This window comes from Nyctibius grandis, chromosome 20 (assembly GCF_013368605.1).
Source record: "Nyctibius grandis isolate bNycGra1 chromosome 20, bNycGra1.pri, whole genome shotgun sequence".
In the NCBI taxonomy this organism is placed as follows: domain Eukaryota; kingdom Metazoa; phylum Chordata; class Aves; order Nyctibiiformes; family Nyctibiidae; genus Nyctibius; species Nyctibius grandis.
The window spans coordinates 7378035-7398955 of NC_090677.1; the positions used below are offsets into that span (position 1 = coordinate 7378035).

The 20921-nt window shown below is 50.9% G+C and overlaps 2 protein-coding genes across 4 annotated transcripts; one reads left to right on the top strand and one right to left on the bottom strand.

Annotated features, from left to right (window-relative positions):
• The first annotated feature begins 237 nt into the window (after positions 1-237).
• Positions 238-14669, top strand: CDKL1 (cyclin dependent kinase like 1). Its single transcript, XM_068416512.1, has 9 exons — positions 238-487; positions 4297-4418; positions 6917-6989; positions 9173-9263; positions 9998-10198; positions 11037-11119; positions 11644-11700; positions 12351-12506; positions 13651-14669. Exons 1-9 carry the CDS (start codon positions 320-322, stop codon positions 13756-13758), a joined length of 1059 nt encoding a protein of 352 aa, XP_068272613.1. The 5' UTR covers positions 238-319; the 3' UTR covers positions 13759-14669.
• Positions 13506-18759, bottom strand: DMAC2L (distal membrane arm assembly component 2 like). 3 transcript variants are annotated; one of them, XM_068416516.1, is made up of 5 exons: positions 18299-18502; positions 16966-17174; positions 15974-16145; positions 15563-15685; positions 13506-14214 (listed from the first exon to the last, which is right to left on the bottom strand). In XM_068416516.1, the coding sequence occupies exons 1-4, from the start codon at positions 18400-18402 to the stop codon at positions 15571-15573; spliced, it is 600 nt and encodes a 199-aa protein (XP_068272617.1). In that variant the 5' UTR covers positions 18403-18502; the 3' UTR covers positions 13506-14214; positions 15563-15570. The 3 variants fall into 3 exon arrangements, with proteins under 3 accessions (XP_068272617.1, XP_068272615.1, XP_068272616.1); XM_068416514.1 differs by lacking the exon at positions 13506-14214 and adding an exon at positions 18671-18759 and having other exon boundaries at positions 15442-15685; positions 18299-18408; XM_068416515.1 differs by lacking the exon at positions 13506-14214 and adding an exon at positions 18510-18664 and having other exon boundaries at positions 15442-15685; positions 18299-18408.
• Positions 18760-20921: the final 2162 nt, after the last annotated feature.

A 20921-nucleotide genomic window follows, 5' to 3' on the forward strand; every position in this document is an offset into this window, starting at 1 on the left:
CCCCCTCAGAGGCCGTGGGGACCCCCGCGCTCACCGGGGCCCGTCCCGGCTGGGTTTGGGGGCCCCCCGGGGCAGCTCCTCGTCCCCCGCCCCGGGGAGGGCGCTCCCCTCAGCGTCCCGGCCACAGGCGCCTCGCAAAGGCCGGCCCCCGCCGGGGAGACCCCCCCCCCGAGGGCCCGCCCCGGACCGAGGCAGCGGAGGGCGGGCGGGGCCGCGGGGGAACGGCGGGGGCCGGGGCCGGTGCTGCGGCGCTCGGCGGAGAGGGAGCTGCGCCGGTGGGGGGGTGAGGCCCCGCCGCCGCCGCCCGGCCCCCCGCGCCATGGAGCGGTACGAGAAGCTGAGCAAGGTCGGGGAGGGCTCGTACGGCGTCGTGTTCAAGTGCCGCAACAAGGACACGGGGCAGATCGTGGCCATCAAGAAGTTCTTGGAATCCGAGGAGGACCCGGTGATCAAGAAGATCGCCCTGCGGGAGATCCGCATGCTGAAGGTGGGCTGGCTCCCCGCGGCCCTCCCTCGCTCCCCCCGCCGCCTCGGGGGCGCCCCGGCCGGGAGGGGGCTGTGCCCGGCCATTGCGGGCCCGGCGCCGCGGTCAGGGGGTCTGGGGGGCCCCGAGGGAGCGGGCAGGGGAGGGATGGAGCGGGGCGGCGTGAGGACATGGGGCGTCGTGAGGGGGGAAGAGAGAGGACGGGGCATGAGGGAGCCGTACATGGAGTGCCCCAGTCAGGCAGTTCCTCTGCCGGTGCCGGTGAAAGTCCGACCCGTTTGGCCAAGGATGGAGGTGATCCAGCACAGCCCAGGCTGTCACGGGTCAAAGGCGGCTGGTGCAGGTGGGAACTGAGACTGGCAGCCAGGGGTCTGCCGGCTTCTGCGTGGGTAGTGGAGGAGCATCAACAAAGTCATCCCTGTGCCCTGCAGAGAGGAATCGATCCAGCCTCTGTCCCCCCATGGCGCCAGCTATGTCCTGGCTGGTGCATGGTTGGCATCGCCTGTGACAGACCGGCCGGCAGCAGCCCCCTCTGCGTCCAGGAGATTCCCCCCAGAGACGAAGTCTGTTGAGGCTGGTGTAAAGCACATGAGCAAAAAGCGATCCTAGATAGCACGAGGTAGGGGACAGCTCTGGGGTGCAGCTCTCCTAGCTCCCCGCTTTATAAATCTGCCCCAGCTCGTCCTTAAAACGCCCTTTCTGAGCCCCTGGTTGTGGGGGATCCGCAGTGTTGGAGCCTGATGTGCAGGTGGGATCGAGCCGTGTGTTGGATGCTGGGCGCTGTTTAGGCTCAGAGGTGTTCACACGTGGAAGCGACTGCAGAGCTGACACCTGTGAACCATGGCAGCACCTTGTCTTTGCTGATCTTTTCTTGACTTCTGTGTGAGAGCTCATCGTCACATAGAAATGGGTCCCTCATTCAGCCTCTGTGCTTATATTCCTGATTGAACATTTGCAGTGACTCACACGCCGGGTCCATCAAGCATGGAGAAATGAGCAGAAACCCAGGAGAAAGAGGGAGAGGATGGGGTAAGGTTTCCTTTCACACACCCAACTTCAGGGCCAGGTTTCTAGAGGCAGAGGTTGTACCTGTTGCTTCACGCTTAGCAGACACCCATAGACCGTTGGGAGTTTGTCCCATCTCTTTTTGAGCTGGTATATTCATTCGGTCTCCATAGTGTCCTGAAGCAGTGAGTGCCACGACTTTAGGAATGTGTTGTGTGAAAAAATATTTCCTTCTGTTGGTTACAAACTTGCTGCTGGGTGGTGCCGTACAGTACCCCCAGTTGTGTGTTCCGAGAAGCAGAGTTGTTCCCTTCTCTCTTTCTCCAGGGTACTCATGATTTTGTACACCTCCATCATCTCCTCATCTTCAGTCTTCCCTTTTCTGTGCAGAAGGGCCATAGCTTTAAAACAATGAATTGATTAAACAACAATGTTAACAACATGTTTGCTTGTTATAAATTTTAAAATAAGAACTATAGGACTCCTCTTTACAAGAGATGTGCAGGCCAGGCTAGACAATGCATTCTTGTAGACAGTCAACGATTTAGGATTTTGGAGTTAACAAAACCCTACAGAAATCTGAGGAGAAAGATGTTCCATTTTATTTAAAATTCCTTTCCCAAAATTCATAGTCCCTTGGTCTCTGATTTCTGTGTGACGTCGTTCCCAGACCTCTCTGCCTGTTGCTGTTGGTGTAGCAGCGGTCGATACTCGTTGTGCTCCGTGTTCCTTTCCATGGAGTCACCTTGATTTGCTTGCTGGGAACCAAGGAACTTTCAGATTTGCAATTAAGTGCAAAATTTCACCAGGTTGTGGTATTTCTGATATTTCCTTTCCCCATCTCTCTTTTGTGCTATCACCTTGTCTTTTATTGAGCATTTATATATAAATAAGTGGTGTAAATGTTATTGTCAAAGGAACATGAAGGCCTGATTCTCCACCCGCTGCAGGAAGAGGCAGCATAAGCCTGGATGCCATCCTAGGAGAGCGATCATCTGGGAAAAAAGCACATTTATTTTTCACTTACATTGTGGGGAGAAACACCCTAAGTTTGTCTCCTATCTGAAGCAAACAGATGACATGTAGCTGCATCATTTTAGTCAACAATGCTGGAGATGCATTAAGATTTAAATGATATTAAAGGTCAGAACAGGCAAATAATCATCGCAGAAGTCACTTGTAATGCAGATGGTAAATGCATCACCCTTAAGGGTCCAAAGCCGACACCACTGCAGCGAGCCAGGGCAGGATCTGTGTGGGCACTGTTGGTTTTAGCAAGTGCAGACCTGCTTGGCTATCTTTGCAGTTTTTCTCTGTAAATAGTAACAGTTTGTTTGTTTGTTGAGGTATTTCCTGGCTTAGGCAACAACTAAGTGTTTGTCAAAGATGTGGGGAGATGGTGTTTCATCAGTCACCAATGTGGGGTCTGAGAAATCATGATTCTGCACAGCAAATACCTTGTAGACAAAGGGCTTTTCATGGCCAGGAGCCATGGGAGGTGGGGTGGGAGAGCGGGGCGGTGGGCAGAGTTGTTCCAGTCTGTGGCCAGCTGTGGGCTGGTGATCAAGGCCATGGGCAGTTAAACCCAGGGCAGCTGGCCCAGGCTGGCCCACAGGTGTGTTCTATAGCATTAATGTCAAGATCACTATAAATGGGAAAGGTTGTGGGGAGGGGGGGTCTTTGCTCTGCTCCTTTCTCCTGGGTTGTGATCCCTGGAGGGACTTGCCACCACTCTATGAGCTAAGTATAATTTTGTGTCTTTTGTATTAGTATTGATATTGGTTTTCTTATTTTATTCAATCTGTTTAAATTTCAGCCCAGGAGTCTCCCTCCTTTTCCCAATTCCCTTTCTCGGTTGGGGAGGGGACATTGGGTGGTAGAACAGAATCAACTAGAATCACCTCCCTGGGCAGCCCCTTCCAATGGCTAATGACCCTTGCTGAGAAGAAATGCTTCCTAACGTCCAACCTGAACCTCCCCTGGTGAAGCTTGAGGCTGTGTCCTCTTGTCCTATAGTCTCATGCTCTTTTGAGAAATGCTTATTTTCCAGACAATTATCTTTTGTTATATCTAAATTTCTAAGAAACTACTGATTAACTTGACTGGGTTTTAAGCCAGCCCTGGAGGGGGTTATACAAGGGCTCAATGAGCAGTGTTATGGTTGCGATGTGGTTCTCAGACTTTCTGAGCACCTGTGGAATTGTTTCCTTATTAATTTTTATCTAGGCCTAAATTCTTTGCTCTAAACATAAAGCGGGGGGTCCTCTGCTTTCACACGTGCTCTTTGAGGTGGTTTTGGAGAGGATCTGTAGAGAATCTCACCACTGTGAGGGTGGTGAGACCCTGGCCCAGGTTGCCCAGAGAAGCTGTGGCTGCCCCCTCCCTGGCAGTGTTCAAGGCCAGGTTGGATGGGGCTTGGAGCAACCTGGTCTGCGGGAAGGTGTCCCTGCCCGTGGCAGGGGGTTGGAACTGGATGGTCTTTAAGGTCCCTTCCAACCCAAACCATTCTATGAGTCTTTTCTATGATTCAAAGCAAATCATTTATCTTCTACAAATAGCTGTGGGCACCGTGATGAATTCTTTATCCCTGAGCCTCTTTTCTAAGAGGCTCTCGCTGAAGCCAAGCTGACTTGTAGTTCCTAAAGTAACTACAGCGCAGGCTGAGCTGCAGCTGAGCTGCTGCTTCACGTTGTGTTCGGCTTGTAGAAGAGGGAATCGAGACCCTTGTGGGTAAAAGCACTGTCCCCCCCACCTTTACCCCACTCCCCCGAGCAGTAACTAACCAGTCCATCCACTGTGTGTTACAGCAACTGAAACACCCCAACCTGGTGAACCTACTGGAAGTGTTCCGGAGGAAGCGGAGGCTCCACCTAGTCTTCGAGTACTGCGACCACACGGTTCTCCACGAGCTGGACAAGCACCCCCGGGGGTGAGTGGCCTGTGTCTCACTAGGAGCTTTGAGTGGAGGAGTCGGGGAGTGTCCATGTCGTTGCTGCCCTGCAGAGTTTTCAGAGAAATTGCATTAATTACAGGAGAGGTGTCTCAGCCCAGTGCCCAGGACTTGCTCTGTTACTGTGGTTTAGTGATGACGTCCACAAGAATTGGTGTGAGCCTGCGTGTGCTCCTGCACGGTGCTGCTCACCACGGAGACCGGAGTGTTTGGGTCATCTTTGGCTGCCTCGGCAGCAGCAAACCCAAGCAGCCTGGGAGCATCTTGTGTCTCGCTGAGAAGAGGTTAGGGCTGCTGGGGGGTGGGCTGGGGGCACGCTGCCCTCCTTCCCACTGCTCATCACTGCGGGGGGCTGTGCAGACCCAGGCTGTGGGCACTGGGGCAATGTGATTGAGCACCCAAAACATACACGGTCTGTAGTGATGGCACTGATGACCCCTATGGTATACCAGTGACTTATAGAATCACAGCATGGTTTGGGTTGGAAGGGACCTTAAAGACCATCCAGTTCCAACCCCCTGCCATGGGCAGGGACACCTTCCACCAGACCAGGTTGCCCCAAGCCCCATCCAACCTGCCCTTGAACACTGCCAGGGAGGGGACAGCCACAGCTTCTCTGGGCAACCTGGGCCAGGGTCTCACCACCCTCACAGCAAAGAATTTCTTCCTCATATCTCATCTCAATCTCCCCTCTTTCAATTTAAAACCATTCCCCCTTGTCCTGTCACTACTTGCCCTTGTAAAAAGCCCCTCTCCCGCTTTCCTGTAGCCCCTTCAGGTACTGAAGGGGACCTTCAGTAGAAGGTCTTCCAGCTCTCTGGCACACTGCTGTGCTGAGGAGTGTGTGTTGGCTGGCAGGAGTTACCAGGATCTACGCCTGCACCTCTCCACACAGCCTCAGGTCAGACACCTTCTTCTTTAAACAGGTGCTTGCACAACGTGTGAGCTACAGAGGCAGAAAGAACGTTCTCCAGGACAGGGTTTGTTCTTTTGACACATTATAAACGGCACTCCCACTAAATACATTGTCCCTAATTAACCACGGTGACTCGGTGCGGAGGAAATGCTAAGCAGAAAGTTCATACATCAGTTTGCAGGCCTGGAGCTAAATGCAATGCCTGCTGGAGACTAATTGGGGGTTGAGTAAACAACCCCTGGGATCATCGAGTCCAACCATTGCCCTGACACCACCATGTCAACTAGACCAGGGCACTAAGTGCCATGTCCAGTCTTTTCTTAAACCCCTCCAGAGGTGGTGACTCCACCACCTCCCTGGGCAGCCCCTTCCAAGGTGGTTTTTTTTTTTCTTCATGATGAAACAGAAGCTTTTCAGCATTAAACACATGAAATGAAATTGGATTTGAGCTTGAAAGTGCCAAGACTGTCACCTATGCCTTTCCTGGGGTTGTTGAAGACCGTTACAGCCAAGGAAGTTTAAGAACTGTTGCACAGTAACTGAAAGAGGGGAGAGGAGGCTGGATCTTTAACAGAGGATTTCTTTCTCTGAAGTGTTTGCCAGACGATCACAGAATCACAGAATCAACCAGGTTGGAAGAGCCCTCTGGGATCATCGAGTCCAACCATTGCCCTGACACCACCATGGCAACTAGACCATGGCACTAAGTGCCACGTCCAGTCTTTTCTTAAACACCTCCAGAGACGATGACTCCACCACCTCCCTGGGATGGAGGTGGTGGGATGGAGAGAAGGAGAGGAGATACAAACAAAAGCAGAGCTTTGTAATCCTTCCCAATCCCATTCTGGTCACCTCTCTACTCTGGACAGTCAGTGACATGACAGCAGTGCAAGTCAGAGCATGCATCCATACCACAGATACTCCACCACCTCCAACCCTCTGAGCAGCTGCAGAGGCAGAGATGCCTGCTGGCATTCCAGGAGGGTTGCCAGGAGCTGTGGGTACTAAGCACAGCCACAAGACAGGATTTGACACGGATTTGCACGCACTGATGTGTGGTCACCAGTTGGCAGGGCTCATGCTGGCTGGGACTGAGCGGTCCCAGACACCCTGGCATGCTCTCAGCTGCCATAAATCCTTGCACCTTGTTGCATTGATTTGGAAGTGGTGTTGTCATTCCCGTTGATGCTCCTGCGATGCTTGGAGGGTAACCTCGCAGGAGAGCATTGCTTTGTGCAGGGAGGTGCAGGCAGAGCTCAGCCTCAGCTCGGAAACATGGGAAGAGGCACAAACAGCCTCCCCCATCAGCAGCTCGGCAGCGTGACTGGTTCCCTGCCGTGAAAGAGCAACGAACTGAGGGTTAATGTGTATTTCTTGTAGCTTATCTATAGCAAGAAAATGCACCTAGTGTTTTTTCTCTGAGTTTGCTGACTTGGTCCCTGATGGTTCTGCTCAGAGATCCCTGTACAACGTTAGCAACTCAAAGGCTTCCTCTTCCTTTTTCCTTTAATAGTGAAGCTATTTTTCACGGCCAAAATAAAAATGTGCTTTTTTCAAACAGGGTGCCGGAGCATCTAGTGAAGAGCATAACCTGGCAGACCCTCCAAGCTGTGAACTTCTGCCATAAACACAATGTAAGTCCCCTAAACAGCGCTGTAACGTGGCCTTGGAGGAGATGGAGGCTCTGGTGCCATTCTCCTGATTACAGAGGTTTCATGGGGCAAAGTCAGGTGAAATTTCCTGTTTTCAACAGGGAACATATATCTGAAATATTAGTGTATGAGCTGTGTGCGTGACGGATATTTTGTAGAAAGCAGTGGGGACGCTTTAAGAAGCAGGGAAGGAAAGGAGCCTTTTGGAGAAGTTCTTTAGGCAAACTTAGCTGTCATTGTCTTGGATTTTGTTTATCTGCCAATGTTTGAGATTTAAGAGTCGGGCAGATCGCTCTGGAATGGCTGTTTTGTCTTTGCTGGGAGAATTATGTCCAGTTGAGCCACAGGAACTTGGCCACAGGTCTGTCCTGCTTCCAGGATTTGTTGTTTTGCTGCTTCTTTTTCTGTTCCCTGACTCAGTCTGAAAGATTTAATGGAGTTTTAAAGCAGAGGGAACAATGAGATGCTGCAGGCTGACCCGCTGTACATCACAGGGAATGAGGTTTTATGCAGCTGCCCTTTTTGGAACTCCGTGACACTGGTTTAACAAGCAGCATTTCAGGCCTCAGGAGGAGACACAATAATTTACCACCAACTTAGGTAGGAGAAGTCCAAGGTGTTTGCGCTGAGGTGATGGAAGGGGAGGGACAACATGAGCTAGACCCTGGTGATTCCAGTAGAGCACACCTTTCACACATAGGCAGGAGAAATGAAGGTCTCTGCTAGTTTGCTCAGCAGAAACTCTTTCCCAAGCCCAAATTCAATTGTTGTGAACCTCCAACAGGCAAGGCGACTTCTCAGGAACCACAGAATTGCTGATTTTGGGAGGGACCTCTGGAGATCATCTACTCCAGCCCTCCCACTCCAGCTGGGTCAGCTAGAGCAGGCCACTCGGAAACTTTTCCAGTCAGGGTTTGAGTATCTCCAAGGATGGAGGTTCCACAGTCTCTCTGGGCAACCTGTTTCGGTGTTCGGCCATCCTCACAATAAAAAAAATAATTGCTTGCATTTAAATAGAATTTTCTGTGTGTTCCATTTGTGCCCATTATCTCTTGTCCTTTCACTGGACACCACTGAGGAGAACCTGGCTCGGTCTTCTGCCCATCAAGTATTTATGCACATTGATAAGATCGCCCCTGAGCCTTCTCTTCTCCAAGCTGAATGATGGTCCCAGCTCCCTCTTCCTCTCCTTGGATGTCAGATACCCCAATCCCGTAATCATTTTAGTGGCCCTTCACTGGTGTCACTCCAGTGTGACCCCGTCTTCCTTCTACTGAGGCTCTCAAAGCCAGACACAGCACTCTGGATGTGTCTCAGCTGTGCTGAGGGAACACCAGGCGTGCTCTGGCATGTACAAGGATAAAGCCCCACATGTAAACCATAGCCTTCATCTCAGCTGTGAGCTTTGCCAGCAAAATCATTTGATTGTCTACTAGATTATCAGTAAATACACAGAATCACAGAATCAACCAGGTTGGAAGAGCCCTCTGGGATCATCGAGTCCAACCATTGCCCTGACACCACCATGGCAACTAGACCAGGGCACTAAGTGCCATGTCCAGGCTTTTCTTAAACCCCTCCAGAGATGGTGATTCCACCACCTCCCTGGGCAGCCCCTTCCAATGGCTAATGACCCTTGCTGAGAAGAAATGCTTCCTCATGTCCAACCTGAACCTCCCCTGGCGAAGCTTGAGGCTGTGTCCTCTTGTCCTGTCGCTAGTTGCCTGGGAGAAAAGGACATCATCCAAGAGCTGACCAAAGAGGACCTACACACCTCTCATTAGGATCTCCCCACATATTCATACAACCGAGCCCATTACTAGGAGTGTGTTACACGTAGCTGTATCGAGTGAGTTGCGTTTGCAGAGAGCCAGGTCAACAGCAATCCTCGCTACGCAAACCTCGCTCCTCCTGCTAGCAGAGGCCCAGCTAGTCCTGGGGAGCTGGCTGGGAGTCTGCACAGTGTCTCATCCCAAAGGTAGGGTATAGGTGGGGTAAGTGCCCTGCCCAGCAGGACATGGCTTTAGCTGCTGCTAAGAAATCCTTTCATCTTCTCTTTCAGCAGGAATGATTGCCTGGCACGATGTGCCTAAATTAAGAGGTTCTTTTTCTGAGGGCCAAGTTAAATACTTGCTTCTAACCTTGGTTTTTTTTTCTGTTTTCAGTGCATCCACCGAGATGTAAAGCCGGAAAATATCCTGATAACAAAGCACTCGGTCATCAAACTTTGTGACTTTGGCTTTGCTCGCATACTGAGTGAGTGCCAGCTTGCTACTGACATGGACTGTTAACACGTGAAAGCTCAAATGAAGTGTAGGATCAGGTTTTCAAACACCAGTAAAGACTCACTTGTCTTTGATAAATCATCCTGTATAAAGGCTGGTGTGTTTTCACAGAGAAGCTCTGCTAAAGGCTGGGTAGAGATCCCCAAACCAGCTTAGAGGGAGCTCACCCAGACACCGTGAGCCAAGTGCCTCCGTAAGCAAACCCCATCTGAGCTCCCAGCTGGTAGTGCTGGCGCTGGGAGATGGAAGTTGGCCTTGGGCATCGTGGAGCTGCCCAGCCGTTGCATATGCAACGCTGGAGACACAGCTGGAGTCCCCTGGCAGGAGGGACCCCTCTGGCAGAAGGCACTGTCTCTGCAAACAATGGCTTCACATTTTCCATTGTAAATAAACCCGCTAATCTATTTTTTTTTAGCTCTTGTTCAGACAAATCACGTGGGCTTTGAGAACTGACCGGTGGCTGGTGCAGGGCCCTGCTGTGGGGCTCTGCATGTTTTCATTTCGAGAAAAGTATGCTCTTGATTTTTGCCAAGTCTTAAGTGTTTCCATAGTTGGGTTCTGCTGGTGGCCACTGACTCATCCTGCTCCTGTAGCTATTGCCTGCCCAGGACGTGCCCCAACGTGTGTAACAACTGATGGTGGCTCATCTGCATTGTTCTGATCCCAGATTCCTGTTTGTTTCTCTCCTCCCTGACCCCAACCTAGCCGGTCCGAGTGATTATTACACAGACTATGTGGCTACCAGGTGGTATCGCTCTCCGGAGCTGCTTGTGGGAGACACCCAGTACGGCCCTCCCGTGGACGTGTGGGCGATAGGCTGTGTCTTTGCAGAGCTGCTCTCCGGGGTCCCTCTGTGGCCTGGCAAGTCTGACGTCGACCAGCTGTACCTCATCCGCAGAACCCTGGGTGAGTGTCCCTTCTGCACACGTGCCCGGTGGGCAATAAACCAATATCTCACCTGCTCAGGAGAGATGCTGTATTTATTCTGTGCAGGCTGCTCGGTGGAATCATCCACAAATCAAGCACACACACTGCGAATCCCAGTACCTTTTTTATACACAAAGAATTACATGAAATCATCCCTTCATTTGCAAAACATACTTTTCATTGGTTAATATATCTGATTACAATTAACATAAATGTTTAGTCATTCTTATACTATCTCCCAGTTCTGGGCCCCGCACTTCAAGAAAGATGTTGAGGTGTTGGAGCAAGTCCAGAGGAGGGCGACCAAGCTGGTGAAGGGTCTGGAGGGTCTGACCTACGAGGAACGGCTGAGGGAGCTGGGGGTGTTTAGCCTGGAGAAGAGGAGGCTCAGAGGTGACCTTAGTGCAGTCTACAACTACCTAAAGGGAGGTTGTAGCGCAGTGGGAGTCGGCCTCTTCTCCCAGGCAACCAGCGACAGGACAAGAGGACACAGCCTCAAGTTTGGCCAGTGGAGGTTCAGGTTGGACATTAGGAAGCATTTCTTGTCAGCAAGGGTCATTAGCCATTGGAAGGGGCTGCCCAGGGAGGTGGTGGAGTCCCCATCTCTGGAGGTGTTTAAGAAAAGCCTGGACATGGCACTTAGTGCCATGGTCTAGTTGCCATGGTGGTGTCAGGGCCATGGTTGGACTCGATGATCCCAGAGGGCTCTTCCAACCTCATTGATTCTGTGATTCTGTGATTCTGTGATCAGCTTGTTCAGTGCAGGCACTGTGAAAACAGCAAATTAATCTTTGGTTTTTTTTATTCTTGGTCAAAGGGGATCTTATTCCCAGGCACCAGCAAGTGTTCAGCACCAACCAGTTCTTCAGCGGGGTAAGAATTCCAGACCCAGAAAGCATGGTAAGAGCTCCCTCCGGACACGCTTCCCTTGAGCCTAGCGCTAACCAGCAATCCATCTGCAGTGCTGAGGAGATGTGGTGTTTGGACAGAGAAACGTTCCTGCTGCTTTGTACCCAGAGCACACGTGCTGTCTGCTTTGGAAGCACAGCTGGAAAAGCCTCCCTTGCTCAGCTTGGCCAGTCCGTTGCTGTGCAGCATTTTTTTCCCCTCTCCAAAAGCTTTGCCCTCTACTTTGCCACTAGAATATTATTTGGAGGTGGCTGAACCCCTCTCATGATGTTTTAACTGATATTCCGTGTAAAAGCTGTCAAAGAAATGCTTGATCTCTGCCCCTTCTCCCCACTCCTGGTGGCACAGCAGCCAGCCTACCCATCCTCGGTGGCGCCGGGCACCTCTCCTCTAAGCACGTGAAGTGGCAGATGCCTTTTGTGAGCACAGGTCATGTTGCTGTGGGAAGCTGGTTCTCTATATCCTGATGAATGAAAACCTTGCTAATATGAGTCACTTTTTTTTTCCTGCTCCAGGAGCCGTTAGAAATGAAATTCCCTACGATTTCATACTCTGCTTTAGCCCTCATGAAGGTAAGAAACCTCCAGCTAGTGGAGGAGCTCTGCACGGAGAGCAGTCTGTTTTGCTTGTCACCTGGTAACTGGTTTGAGTTGGCTACTGAATTATCAGAGATTCATTGAAATACAGAGCTGGAGGGGATTTGGAGAGGACTTTTAATCCACTCCTCTCTAATCCACTCATTTTTACCATGGAGATGGAAAACATATCACTCCCTTATTCAAATGCAGTGAATGGAAACTGTGAGGATGGAGACATTGAATGGAAGGTGCAGCTGTTTAGCTACGCTAAACACTGGGACAACAGAGCTGGTGCCATAGTGGATCCCCCTGCTTAAGGATATTGTTCTAGTTCCAGTAAAAGTTATGGGCTTAACTGGTTTTTGAGGCTTGGTGGTTTGCTGCACCGTGCAATTGTAACTGTCCCTCTAGCCCCAAGTCCTCTTACTGCAGTGTTAGCTGCTTGGCCAGCTCCGTGCTCGCTCTGAAAAGCCAGACTCTTAAAATTAATTCAAAAAAATACTTTAACACCTGGATTTGTGCGAGTGCTCGTTGGCTGTGGTGAGTAGCTGGAACTGTGCAGACCTCGACGAGGTCTAACGAGGTTGACAAGGTCTAACTTGAGGTTTAACGAGTGTTTCGTGTGATCCTTCATCTTTTCTAAGGGTTGCCTTCATCTGGACCCTGCAGAGAGGCAGACGTGTGAGCAGCTGCTCCAGCAGCCCTATTTTGACAGCATTCGGGAGGCAGCGGATTTGGGGAAAGAACATGAAAGAATGGCTCGGAAACCAGCCAGGCTGACTTGGAAGCACATGCCAGGGGTAACAATTTTTGTAGTGGTGTTGAATGCTCTGTGGGTGAGGAGGGGACCGGTTCGCTCTGCTTGGCTCCCAGGAGGTGGGCTCGTGCCAGCAGTTAACGGTGAGAGCGAGCTCCTGCGTTGGACCAATCTTACTTGTCACTGCTGGTGGGATCCCTTACGTGTTTCCAGGCCTTACACAGTGCGCTGGGTGTTTCTGCAGCTGGAGCTGCCAAGCCAGCATCTCCCTGCCGTTTCAGTCTTTCCAGACTCCAGCCCAAGTCTCCAAACCCGGCCTCATGCTGAGACTCACAGAATCATAGAACGGTTTGGGTTGGAAGGGACCTTAAAGATCCAGCAGTTCTTTCTTCCTGTGAGCCACACTCCCCCTGACAGCTCTAACGCTGCCCTGCTAATGTGCAGGGAGGTTGGAGGTGGAGAACTGCTACAGCATATAAATTCCTGGCTCAAACCGACTCGCCTCGTCCATTTCTATGACCTAGGATGTAACTAATATTTTTCTTGCCCTGGATGACTGGAAGGAATATCTGTAATGAGCTGTTCTGGTTGCAGTCCAGTTGTAGAACACCAGATCCATGACTCTTAGTTTGAAAAGTAGAGTTACAGTACAAATAGTTCTAGCTGGTGAAGGGTCTGGAGGGTCTGACCTACGAGGAACGGCTGAGGGAGCTGGGGGTGTTTAGCCTGGAGAAGAGGAGGCTCCGAGGTGACCTTATTGCAGTCTACAACTACCTGAAGGGAGGTTGTAGCGCAGTGGGAGTCGGCCTCTTCTCCCAGGCAACTAGCGACAGGACAAGAGGACACAGCCTCAGGCTTCGCCAGGGGAGGTTCAGGTTGGACATGAGGAAGCATTTCTTCTCAGCAAGGGTCATTAGCCATTGGAAGGGGCTGCCCAGGGAGGTGGTGGAGTCACCATCTCTGGAGGGGTTTAAGAAAAGCCTGGACATGGCACTTAGTGCCCTGGTCTAGTTGCCATGGTGGTGTCAGGGCAATAGTTGGACTCGATGATCCCAGAGGTCTCTTCCAACCTGGTTGATTCTGTGATTCTGTGTGATTCTGTGATAGCTTATATTCCTTTTTGAAGAATGAAATGCATGCTTTGGTCTCATTTCAGACAAATACACACTGTGTAACTTTTCCTTTAGTTACAGCACCTGCCTCAGTTAACCAGTAGTAACGTTCTGCCAGCTTTGGACAGCAAGAAGAAGTGCTGCAAAACAAGGAAATCAAACTACCATTTCCCCAACATCTAACCAGAGGGCAGGTGAAAATCTATTTCTTGTTCCAAGTTCAAGTCATTCAGAATTTACAGAAGGAGGATACGTGGTGGAAAACGAAATTCATACATGTTACAACATATGCACAAGTGGTTTGTAATGTACTCTGGGTCACTGATGGAAGCGAAGTGATGCACAGAGAGAATTCCAGGCTCACCTTACTCAGTGTACAAAAGAAAAGACATCTGTTTTGCTTTAATTCGTGATTTGTGGTTGTGATCATATACTGGTTTGTGATCATATACTGGTTTGTGATCATGTACTGGTTCAGGATTACTGTAACCCAGTGGTGGCAGTGTGAATTTAAAAACTCTTGCCTCTCTGTCACCTGTATCTTCAGACCTGGGAGGAGAACTGCAACCTTGCCAAACCAATCTGAGTCCCTCTGTGTCAGAACAGCCGCGCTGCTTTAGGCTGGGGCTGTCGCTGGGCCTGCAGGGAGAAGACAGATGTGTTTGTGGAGCCAGGCCTGAAGAGAGGCCACATACCTGCTCCAGTTAGTTACAAACCCGCTGAAATAGCACTACTTTAAAGATACACCTGTCTTTCTTACTGCATTTATAGATCACTACTACTGGTAGTAACTTAGACTTAATAAAAGGCTCAACAGGCACCATTACCAGGAAGAGAACATACAGACAATAAAACCTGTTGTTTCTTTAGTCTTTTCACAGTTTCTCCTGCCTGTTTCTTCCCTGCATAAGGAGGTGGGTTTTATTTGCTGTTTCTGTCAATAGTGAAGTCACTTGGCTGTAGTGTTAGAGAAATTGTTTTCATCAGAAATAATTCATGACTATAATTTATAACATTGGCCAGACACAGGCAGGAGTCCTGCCTAAGCATATGTATTAGAATGATTCTTGGGGTTTGTGTAATCTCAGGATGTAATAGTGTGTTGGTTTTGAATAAAAGAACTGGAGCTTGTTTTTCCAACTTACTGGATGTGTTTTACCATATAAAGTTCTACTACTGGGCAAGGAATGTCCTCTTTCTACTTGAAACCTGGAGCAAAAATGTTTCCCTGTCCCAGTACTGTCTTCAACAACAGTAAAAGCAATTCCAAGGGGACAGATGCCATAGCTTCACAGAGTGTCTGCCTTCCTTTTAGTGCATCTTAGAATATATTTTAATCTTGAACATTGTGTCCACAGGTAGTTTTGGTTACACTCAGAAAGCTTTGGCATTCCAGTATTTTCTGTGTGGCTATTCAGCCATGTAACCACTTCCTTCAGGGGACAATCCGGGATAAGAGAAGAGACTCTGTTACTCAGAGGTGGCCACGTCTGAGACGTCACTATGAAATCTGCTGTCCTGGAGTTGTTGCCAACCTCCTTTTTCTCCCCTACCACCAAAACTAGGGATCTGACTAAAAATGCTCTATTCTTCCTCAGGATGAATCATTCAGCCAGTCTAGGAAGGGATCGGCCCTCTGTACTCGGCACTGGTGAGGCCAGTGGGTCCAGTTCTGGGCCCCGCACTTCAAGAAAGATGTTGAGGTGTTGGAGCGAGTCCAGAGGAGGGCGACCAAGCTGGGGAAGGGTCTGGAGGGTCTGACCTATGAGGAACGGCTGAGGGAGCTGGGGGTGTTTAGCCTGGAGAAGAGGAGGCTCAGAGGTGACCTTAGTGCAGTCTTTTATTGCATAAAAGATTGCATACAGCTTTTAAGGCTGGGCTGGGAAATCTGAGTTTATTTCCATACCTGGAAATACAGTAGATCTACAACTTAATTTATACAACATGTGATAAATACTATGAAATCAAATCCATCTTATTTACGTACAATTGTGTTTATTCTAAATCCAGCTCCACCTCGAGGTTTGGCAGTGCCTGCTGAAGGACATGGACGGTAGTTTCTTTCTGTCTTATTCCAGGAAGGTCACTCAGATACAAATATTCAAGGTTCCTATAAATATTTAAGAAGAAAAGTCAGCAACTACTATTTACCTGTTGACACAGAAATTAGACAAAGGATTACTCTACCATAGGCATTTTGAGTATTTTAAAAGGTTACTGGTTCTAACTGGTTCTACAGACCTGCCTGCAGGTCAGTCCCCAAAGCCAGCCACCCCACAGCCCCACACGTCTGCAACAGCCCAGAAATGTTCTGACTTTAGCCCTTCCAGTCAACATCATCCCAGAACTGCGGGGTGGTAACAGGTAGGGAGGCAGAAGAGCTCGGCAGCTCACGTACATCAGCTTGTGAAGTGCGATGATGCCTTTATCTGTGACATTCCCACAGGAAATTATCTTCAGCTGGAGAAGACTCTTCTGTAGGTTCTTCGTCTCGCTGAGCCTCTGCAGACACTCGTCCTGGATGTAAATACACTTCTGCAGCTTGATTTCTGCAACGTGTTCAAGACCATCTGGGAAGACAAAAACGAGTAATTGCTTCAGAACACCAAGAACAACCCATACTTGTTAAGTTCTCACTTGCCATTTAGTAACTGCAACATGCTCCTCTGTACAGCGAGGCCGTAACGCACCATGAAGCTCCTAAATCCCTTTATGGGACTTCAAATATATGAAAACCCCAGGGTTTGTATCCTTTTAGTAAGATTCTAAGAGCTTTGACACAGGCAAGTACCAAAAAAAGCTCTACAAGTCTGGGAGATAAACAGTGACTCTGAAATAATGCAGGAAATTCAAGGTCCCCCGCCAATAAAAAAAATAAAATGGTCTGTTCTCCATTTTGGTTTTTGTTATTTAAAGGAGACCTGAAACAATCTCTTTCTTATTTTGTAAGAAACTGAGAGCTTGCTGCTTTTTTTTTAATCTCTGAAGAAATCCTAAGTGCCTGGAGAACAAGCAGCATTATGACTTCACAGATACAGAAAAACATACTTGGTTAGAAGAAAAAGAATATTTAAAGTAGTGCTTTTTGCTACCAGCTACTTCACTATGAACTCATTGAAACAGCAAAGCTTTGTTGCACTTCCTCAGTGCTACTGTCACTTCAGGTAAGGGCTGAAGTTCCCAATCTCTTTCTGCTTCAGAGCACACCTCCAGCAAAACCTGAGGAACTCCTGAAGGTTTGTAGAGCCATTTTAAAGAAAAAAGGGGGAAAACAAAGATTTCTCTATTTCTTACTAAGAAATGAGGAAATGACCCGGTTATTCGTATTTTGATGCAACTGAAGAGCTAAGACCCCTCGGTATAATCTTTGCACAGCTGTGTCTACATTACCCAGATAATCAAATCCTCTGTGCATGATGCAAGATTCAGTGGCATTAATTGCTTCGATCTTGTACTTCCCCAAGGGCCCCGTTGGGAGGCCGTTGTAGTCCTGCTGCCATTTCTGGTAGCCCTGATAGCGCACCAGGGCACCGCATCGCAAGAGCCATTCTGAAGCCGCCCTGTCGGGGCCAACGGCCTGTATGCGTTCATAGTCCACCCTGCCAAGACAGAAGGAGCATTCACAAGGTTCTGATAATGCAGCAGATTTATTGTCTTGGTGATAATAATACCACACAACAAACACTTGGGTCTGTGCATGAGAAGATGTCAGAAAAGTAATAACATGATTTACTGGAAGTGCTTTATATATAATTATTTGGGTTGTGCTGGTTCTTAATCAGTCTGGCATAAGGGTTTTTTAAACTTGTTTTAAATGGCAGTTACTTTTGGTAAAAAAAAAATACAAATCCAACTTGACTTGGCATGTGTTAACCCTTCTAATTGATTGCTTCCTTCCATGTCTGTAAGGAGAGAGAAAAAATGGCTTTCTCCACCCAGAATAAGGCTTTACAACAACTGCAAATTTGTCTCCCAAACATATTTTGATTATATAAAAATCAAACATTGCCTGTCACATGTATGTCATTCCTGAAGGCTTCTTCTCAAGAATTACAGTATTTCAAAAAGACACACTTAAGCAGTTAGTTAAAATCCTTGGGTCCGTTCAGGAAAAGGATATCTTAGTCTGGTGAGGAATGCTGAAGACAGGAGCAGAGACCTGGAAGAGACTCGTGGTTGAGCTTCCCACCTCATATAGCAATCAGCTACACCCTGCAACCCTTTTCAGAGCGCTAGAAGACACACGGCAAAACTATTAGCTACTGGCAAAAGCTATGGGCAGAGAAAGGGTTTCACAGAGAAAGGCTTTATCTTTCTAAAAGTAAATGTGAAACGCTCGTGTGGCTGAATCCCATTGTAAATGATGGGTTGGTCGGATGCTTTTCTGAGTAAGTAAAGGGGGCACGGTTGTGCTACTGGCTTAAATGCAGTCGGGGTCAAAGACGGGCATTTAGGGAGAGAATCCACATCGCCAGCTTGCCTCGGCCACCCCGGGGAGGGGAGCAAAGCACACGCCTCCCTCTGGAAAGCCACAGCTTTGTGACTGCGAACAGGTTAAGGAATGACCCCTGCCAAGCATCAACATGCAATCCGGGGGAAAAGAAGGGCACTGGTAATAAAAAATGATCTCCGCAGTCCTGGGGCTTGATTCTCTCTGCTTCACAAACCGTGCAGTGTATACGAGGGACCCATTATGGACCTGTGCCCTCCGAACCTCTCTTACTTGTTGAACACAGCGTTCAGCCATCCCCAGAAGTGTCTGCAGGCGCCCGGCGGCCGCAGCTTGCCCAGGCTGCCCACCGGCCGCACCAGCGTCCCCAACAGCATCACGTTCTTGAAAGAAAGGAGAGAGGGGAAACGGAGACGTTATTCGGGGTGTCAGCGCCAGCTCCCGAAGCAGCAGGCCCGCACCCGGCCTCCCCTCAGGGCCTAACCGGGTCTGTCAGCCCAGCAGGAGCCACGGCTGCAGGGGAAGCCCCGGGGATCAGCGCCCTGAGGGGAGGCCCCGCCGCCCGCCCGCGGTCCCCTCCCGCCTGGCCACCCCAAGGGCCGAGCGGGCAAACAGTACGCGGAGGCCGGCCCGGCCCTCCCTCACCGGCGGCGCGGAGCGGGCGCGGAGGAGGAGCCCGGCGCGGTGCGTGTCCCCGCCCCCAAGATGGCGGCGGCGGCGCTGCTGCGGCAGCGGGCGGGCGGCGGGGCCGCGGCGCCGTGGCGGGCCCAGCGGCGGCAGCGCAGGTGAGGCCGCGGGGAGGGAGCGGGGGGGCGGCCCTGCCTGAGCCCCGTCGCCTCCTCGGTGTGACCGCGCCGGGCGCTGCCCGCGCCGCCTCGGCGCTTCGCTCACGGCGGGAGGGCGGCCATGGGGGGGGCCGCGCCGTCGCGCTGCCCTCCGGGGCGGGCGGGCCCCGGGCACACGGACGGGAGCGCTGCCGGGGGGAGCTGACGGCCGTGTCTGTGTCTGTGCAGCACTTTCGACGTGGCGGTGGTGGGCGCGGGCATCGTGGGGCTGGCCTCGGCCCGGGAGCTCGTCCGGCGGCACCCCTCGCTCGCCTTCGCCGTGCTGGAGAAGGAGCAGGAGCCAGGTACGGTGCCGGTGGGCCCGTGAGTTTGGGGTACCGGCCGTCAGAACTCCTTACTGAAGGGCACGCTCAGCAAAGCCCCGGTGTTTCGTGGACGTACGCGTAAAGGGGAGCTCGGTTTTGGGGTGGGTGAGCAGCCGTGGGAGCGTGTCTGCCCTTGTCGCTGGAGCGGGTGATGGATTCCCCCTGGGAAGAGCATCTTCCAACCAGAGCATCTTGGAGGGCGACCAAGCTGGGGAAGGGTCTGGAGGGTCTGACCTACGAGGAACGGCTGAGGGAGCTGGGGTTGTTTAGCCTGGAGAAGAGGAGGCTCAGAGGTGACCTTAGTGCAGTCTACAACTACCTGAAGGGAGGTTGTAGCACAGTGGGAGTCGGCCTCTTCTCCCAGGCAACCAGCGATAGGACAAGAGGACACAGCCTCAAGCTTGGCCAGGGGAGGTTCAGGTTGGACATTAGGGAGCATTTCTTCTCAGCAAGGGTCATTAGCCATTGGAAGGGGCTGTCCAGGGAGGTGGTGGAGTCACCGTCCCTGGAGGCGTTTAAGAAAAGCCGTGCCATGGTCTAGTTGCCATGGTGGTGTCAGGGCAATGGTTGGACTCGATGATCCCAGAGGCCTCTTCCAACCTGATTGATTCTGTGATTCTGTGATCTCTGTGTCCAGGCGCCGCTGGCTTTGCCCTGCCAGGGGATTTCTTCCCTTCACCCAAGGACACATCCTTCAGCAGAGAAGCTGAGCTGTCACCATCAGCTGCTAGGACTTCAAATTAGTTTGGACTTTAAGTTAAGAAAGACTGAACATTGCCGCTTTGTTGTTTGAAAGCAGCAGGTCTCACTGGCCTGGAGCAGCAGGGGATTCAGGGAAAATGACCAGGAGGGTGAACGACTCACATAAGGGGCAGAGCAGGTTGCAAAGGGACAAGGGCAGGGTCCGGTTTAGTGCTGCACGGAGTGGGAGGCAGAGGATGAGCTGAGAAATGGTGCCAGGACGGCTTTTTGGTGGGGCATGAGGAGGAGAGTAAACAGCAAACAGAGATGGTCAGTGGGTAGAGAGGGAGGGCCGGGATGATGCCCCGAACATAAGAAGGACATGGAGCTGTTGGAGCGAGTCCAGAGGAGGCCACGAAGATGCTCAGAGGGCTGGAGCCCCTCTGCTCTGGAGACAGGCTGAGAGAGCTGGGGCTGTTCAGCCTGGAGAAGAGAAGGCTCCGGGGAGACCTTCTAGCACCTTCCAGTACCTGAAGGGGCTACGGGAAAGCTGGAGAGGGACTTTTTACAAGGGCATGGAGTGACAGGACAAGGGGGGAACGGTTTTAAACTGAAAGAGGGGAGATTTAGATGAGATATGAGGAAGAAATGATTTGCTGTGAGGGTGGTGAGACCCTGGCCCAGGTTGCCCAGAGAAGCTGTGGCTGCCCCCTCCCTGGCAGTGTTCAAGGCCAGGTTGGATGGGGCTTGGAGCAACCTGGTCTGGTGGAAGGTGTCCCTGCCTGTGGCAGGGGGTTGGAACTGGATGATCTTCAAGGTCCCTTCGAACCGAAACCATTCTATGATTCTATGTAGAGCTGCTTAAAAATGGCTGGGAGCTGCTGGTCTGGGCAAAGTCTACACCTGGCAATTAATTGCCAGAACTGTGAACCACCGCCAATCGCGCCGTGTTTCGGGATATCCCTGTATGTGCTGTGCAAGATGCTGTTGTTTGCACGGGAGGTCGAAGGTAAAGAACTAACACCAGGATAACTGGGAAGGTATCACTAGTTACTGACCCAGCGT

What these genes read in the sequence shown, in the direction of transcription:
- DMAC2L (XM_068416516.1), bottom strand. Translation starts at nt 18,402, where the DNA reads ATGCTGTTGGGGACGCTGGTGCGGCCGGTGGGCAGCCTGGGCAAGCTG. An exon ending in CAGAGGATTTGATTATCTGG is followed by an intron (nt 16,146 to 16,965) that starts GTAATGTAGACA and finishes TTGTCTTCCCAG; the next exon opens with ATGGTCTTGAACACGTTGCA. An exon ending in ATCGCACTTCACAAGCTGAT is followed by an intron (nt 15,686 to 15,973) that starts GTACGTGAGCTG and finishes AAATATTTATAG; the next exon opens with GAACCTTGAATATTTGTATC.
- CDKL1 (XM_068416512.1), top strand. Translation starts at nt 320, where the DNA reads ATGGAGCGGTACGAGAAGCTGAGCAAGGTCGGGGAGGGCTCGTACGGC. An exon ending in ACTTCTGCCATAAACACAAT is followed by an intron (nt 6,990 to 9,172) that starts GTAAGTCCCCTA and finishes TTCTGTTTTCAG; the next exon opens with TGCATCCACCGAGATGTAAA. An exon ending in CCTCATCCGCAGAACCCTGG is followed by an intron (nt 10,199 to 11,036) that starts GTGAGTGTCCCT and finishes TCTTGGTCAAAG; the next exon opens with GGGATCTTATTCCCAGGCAC.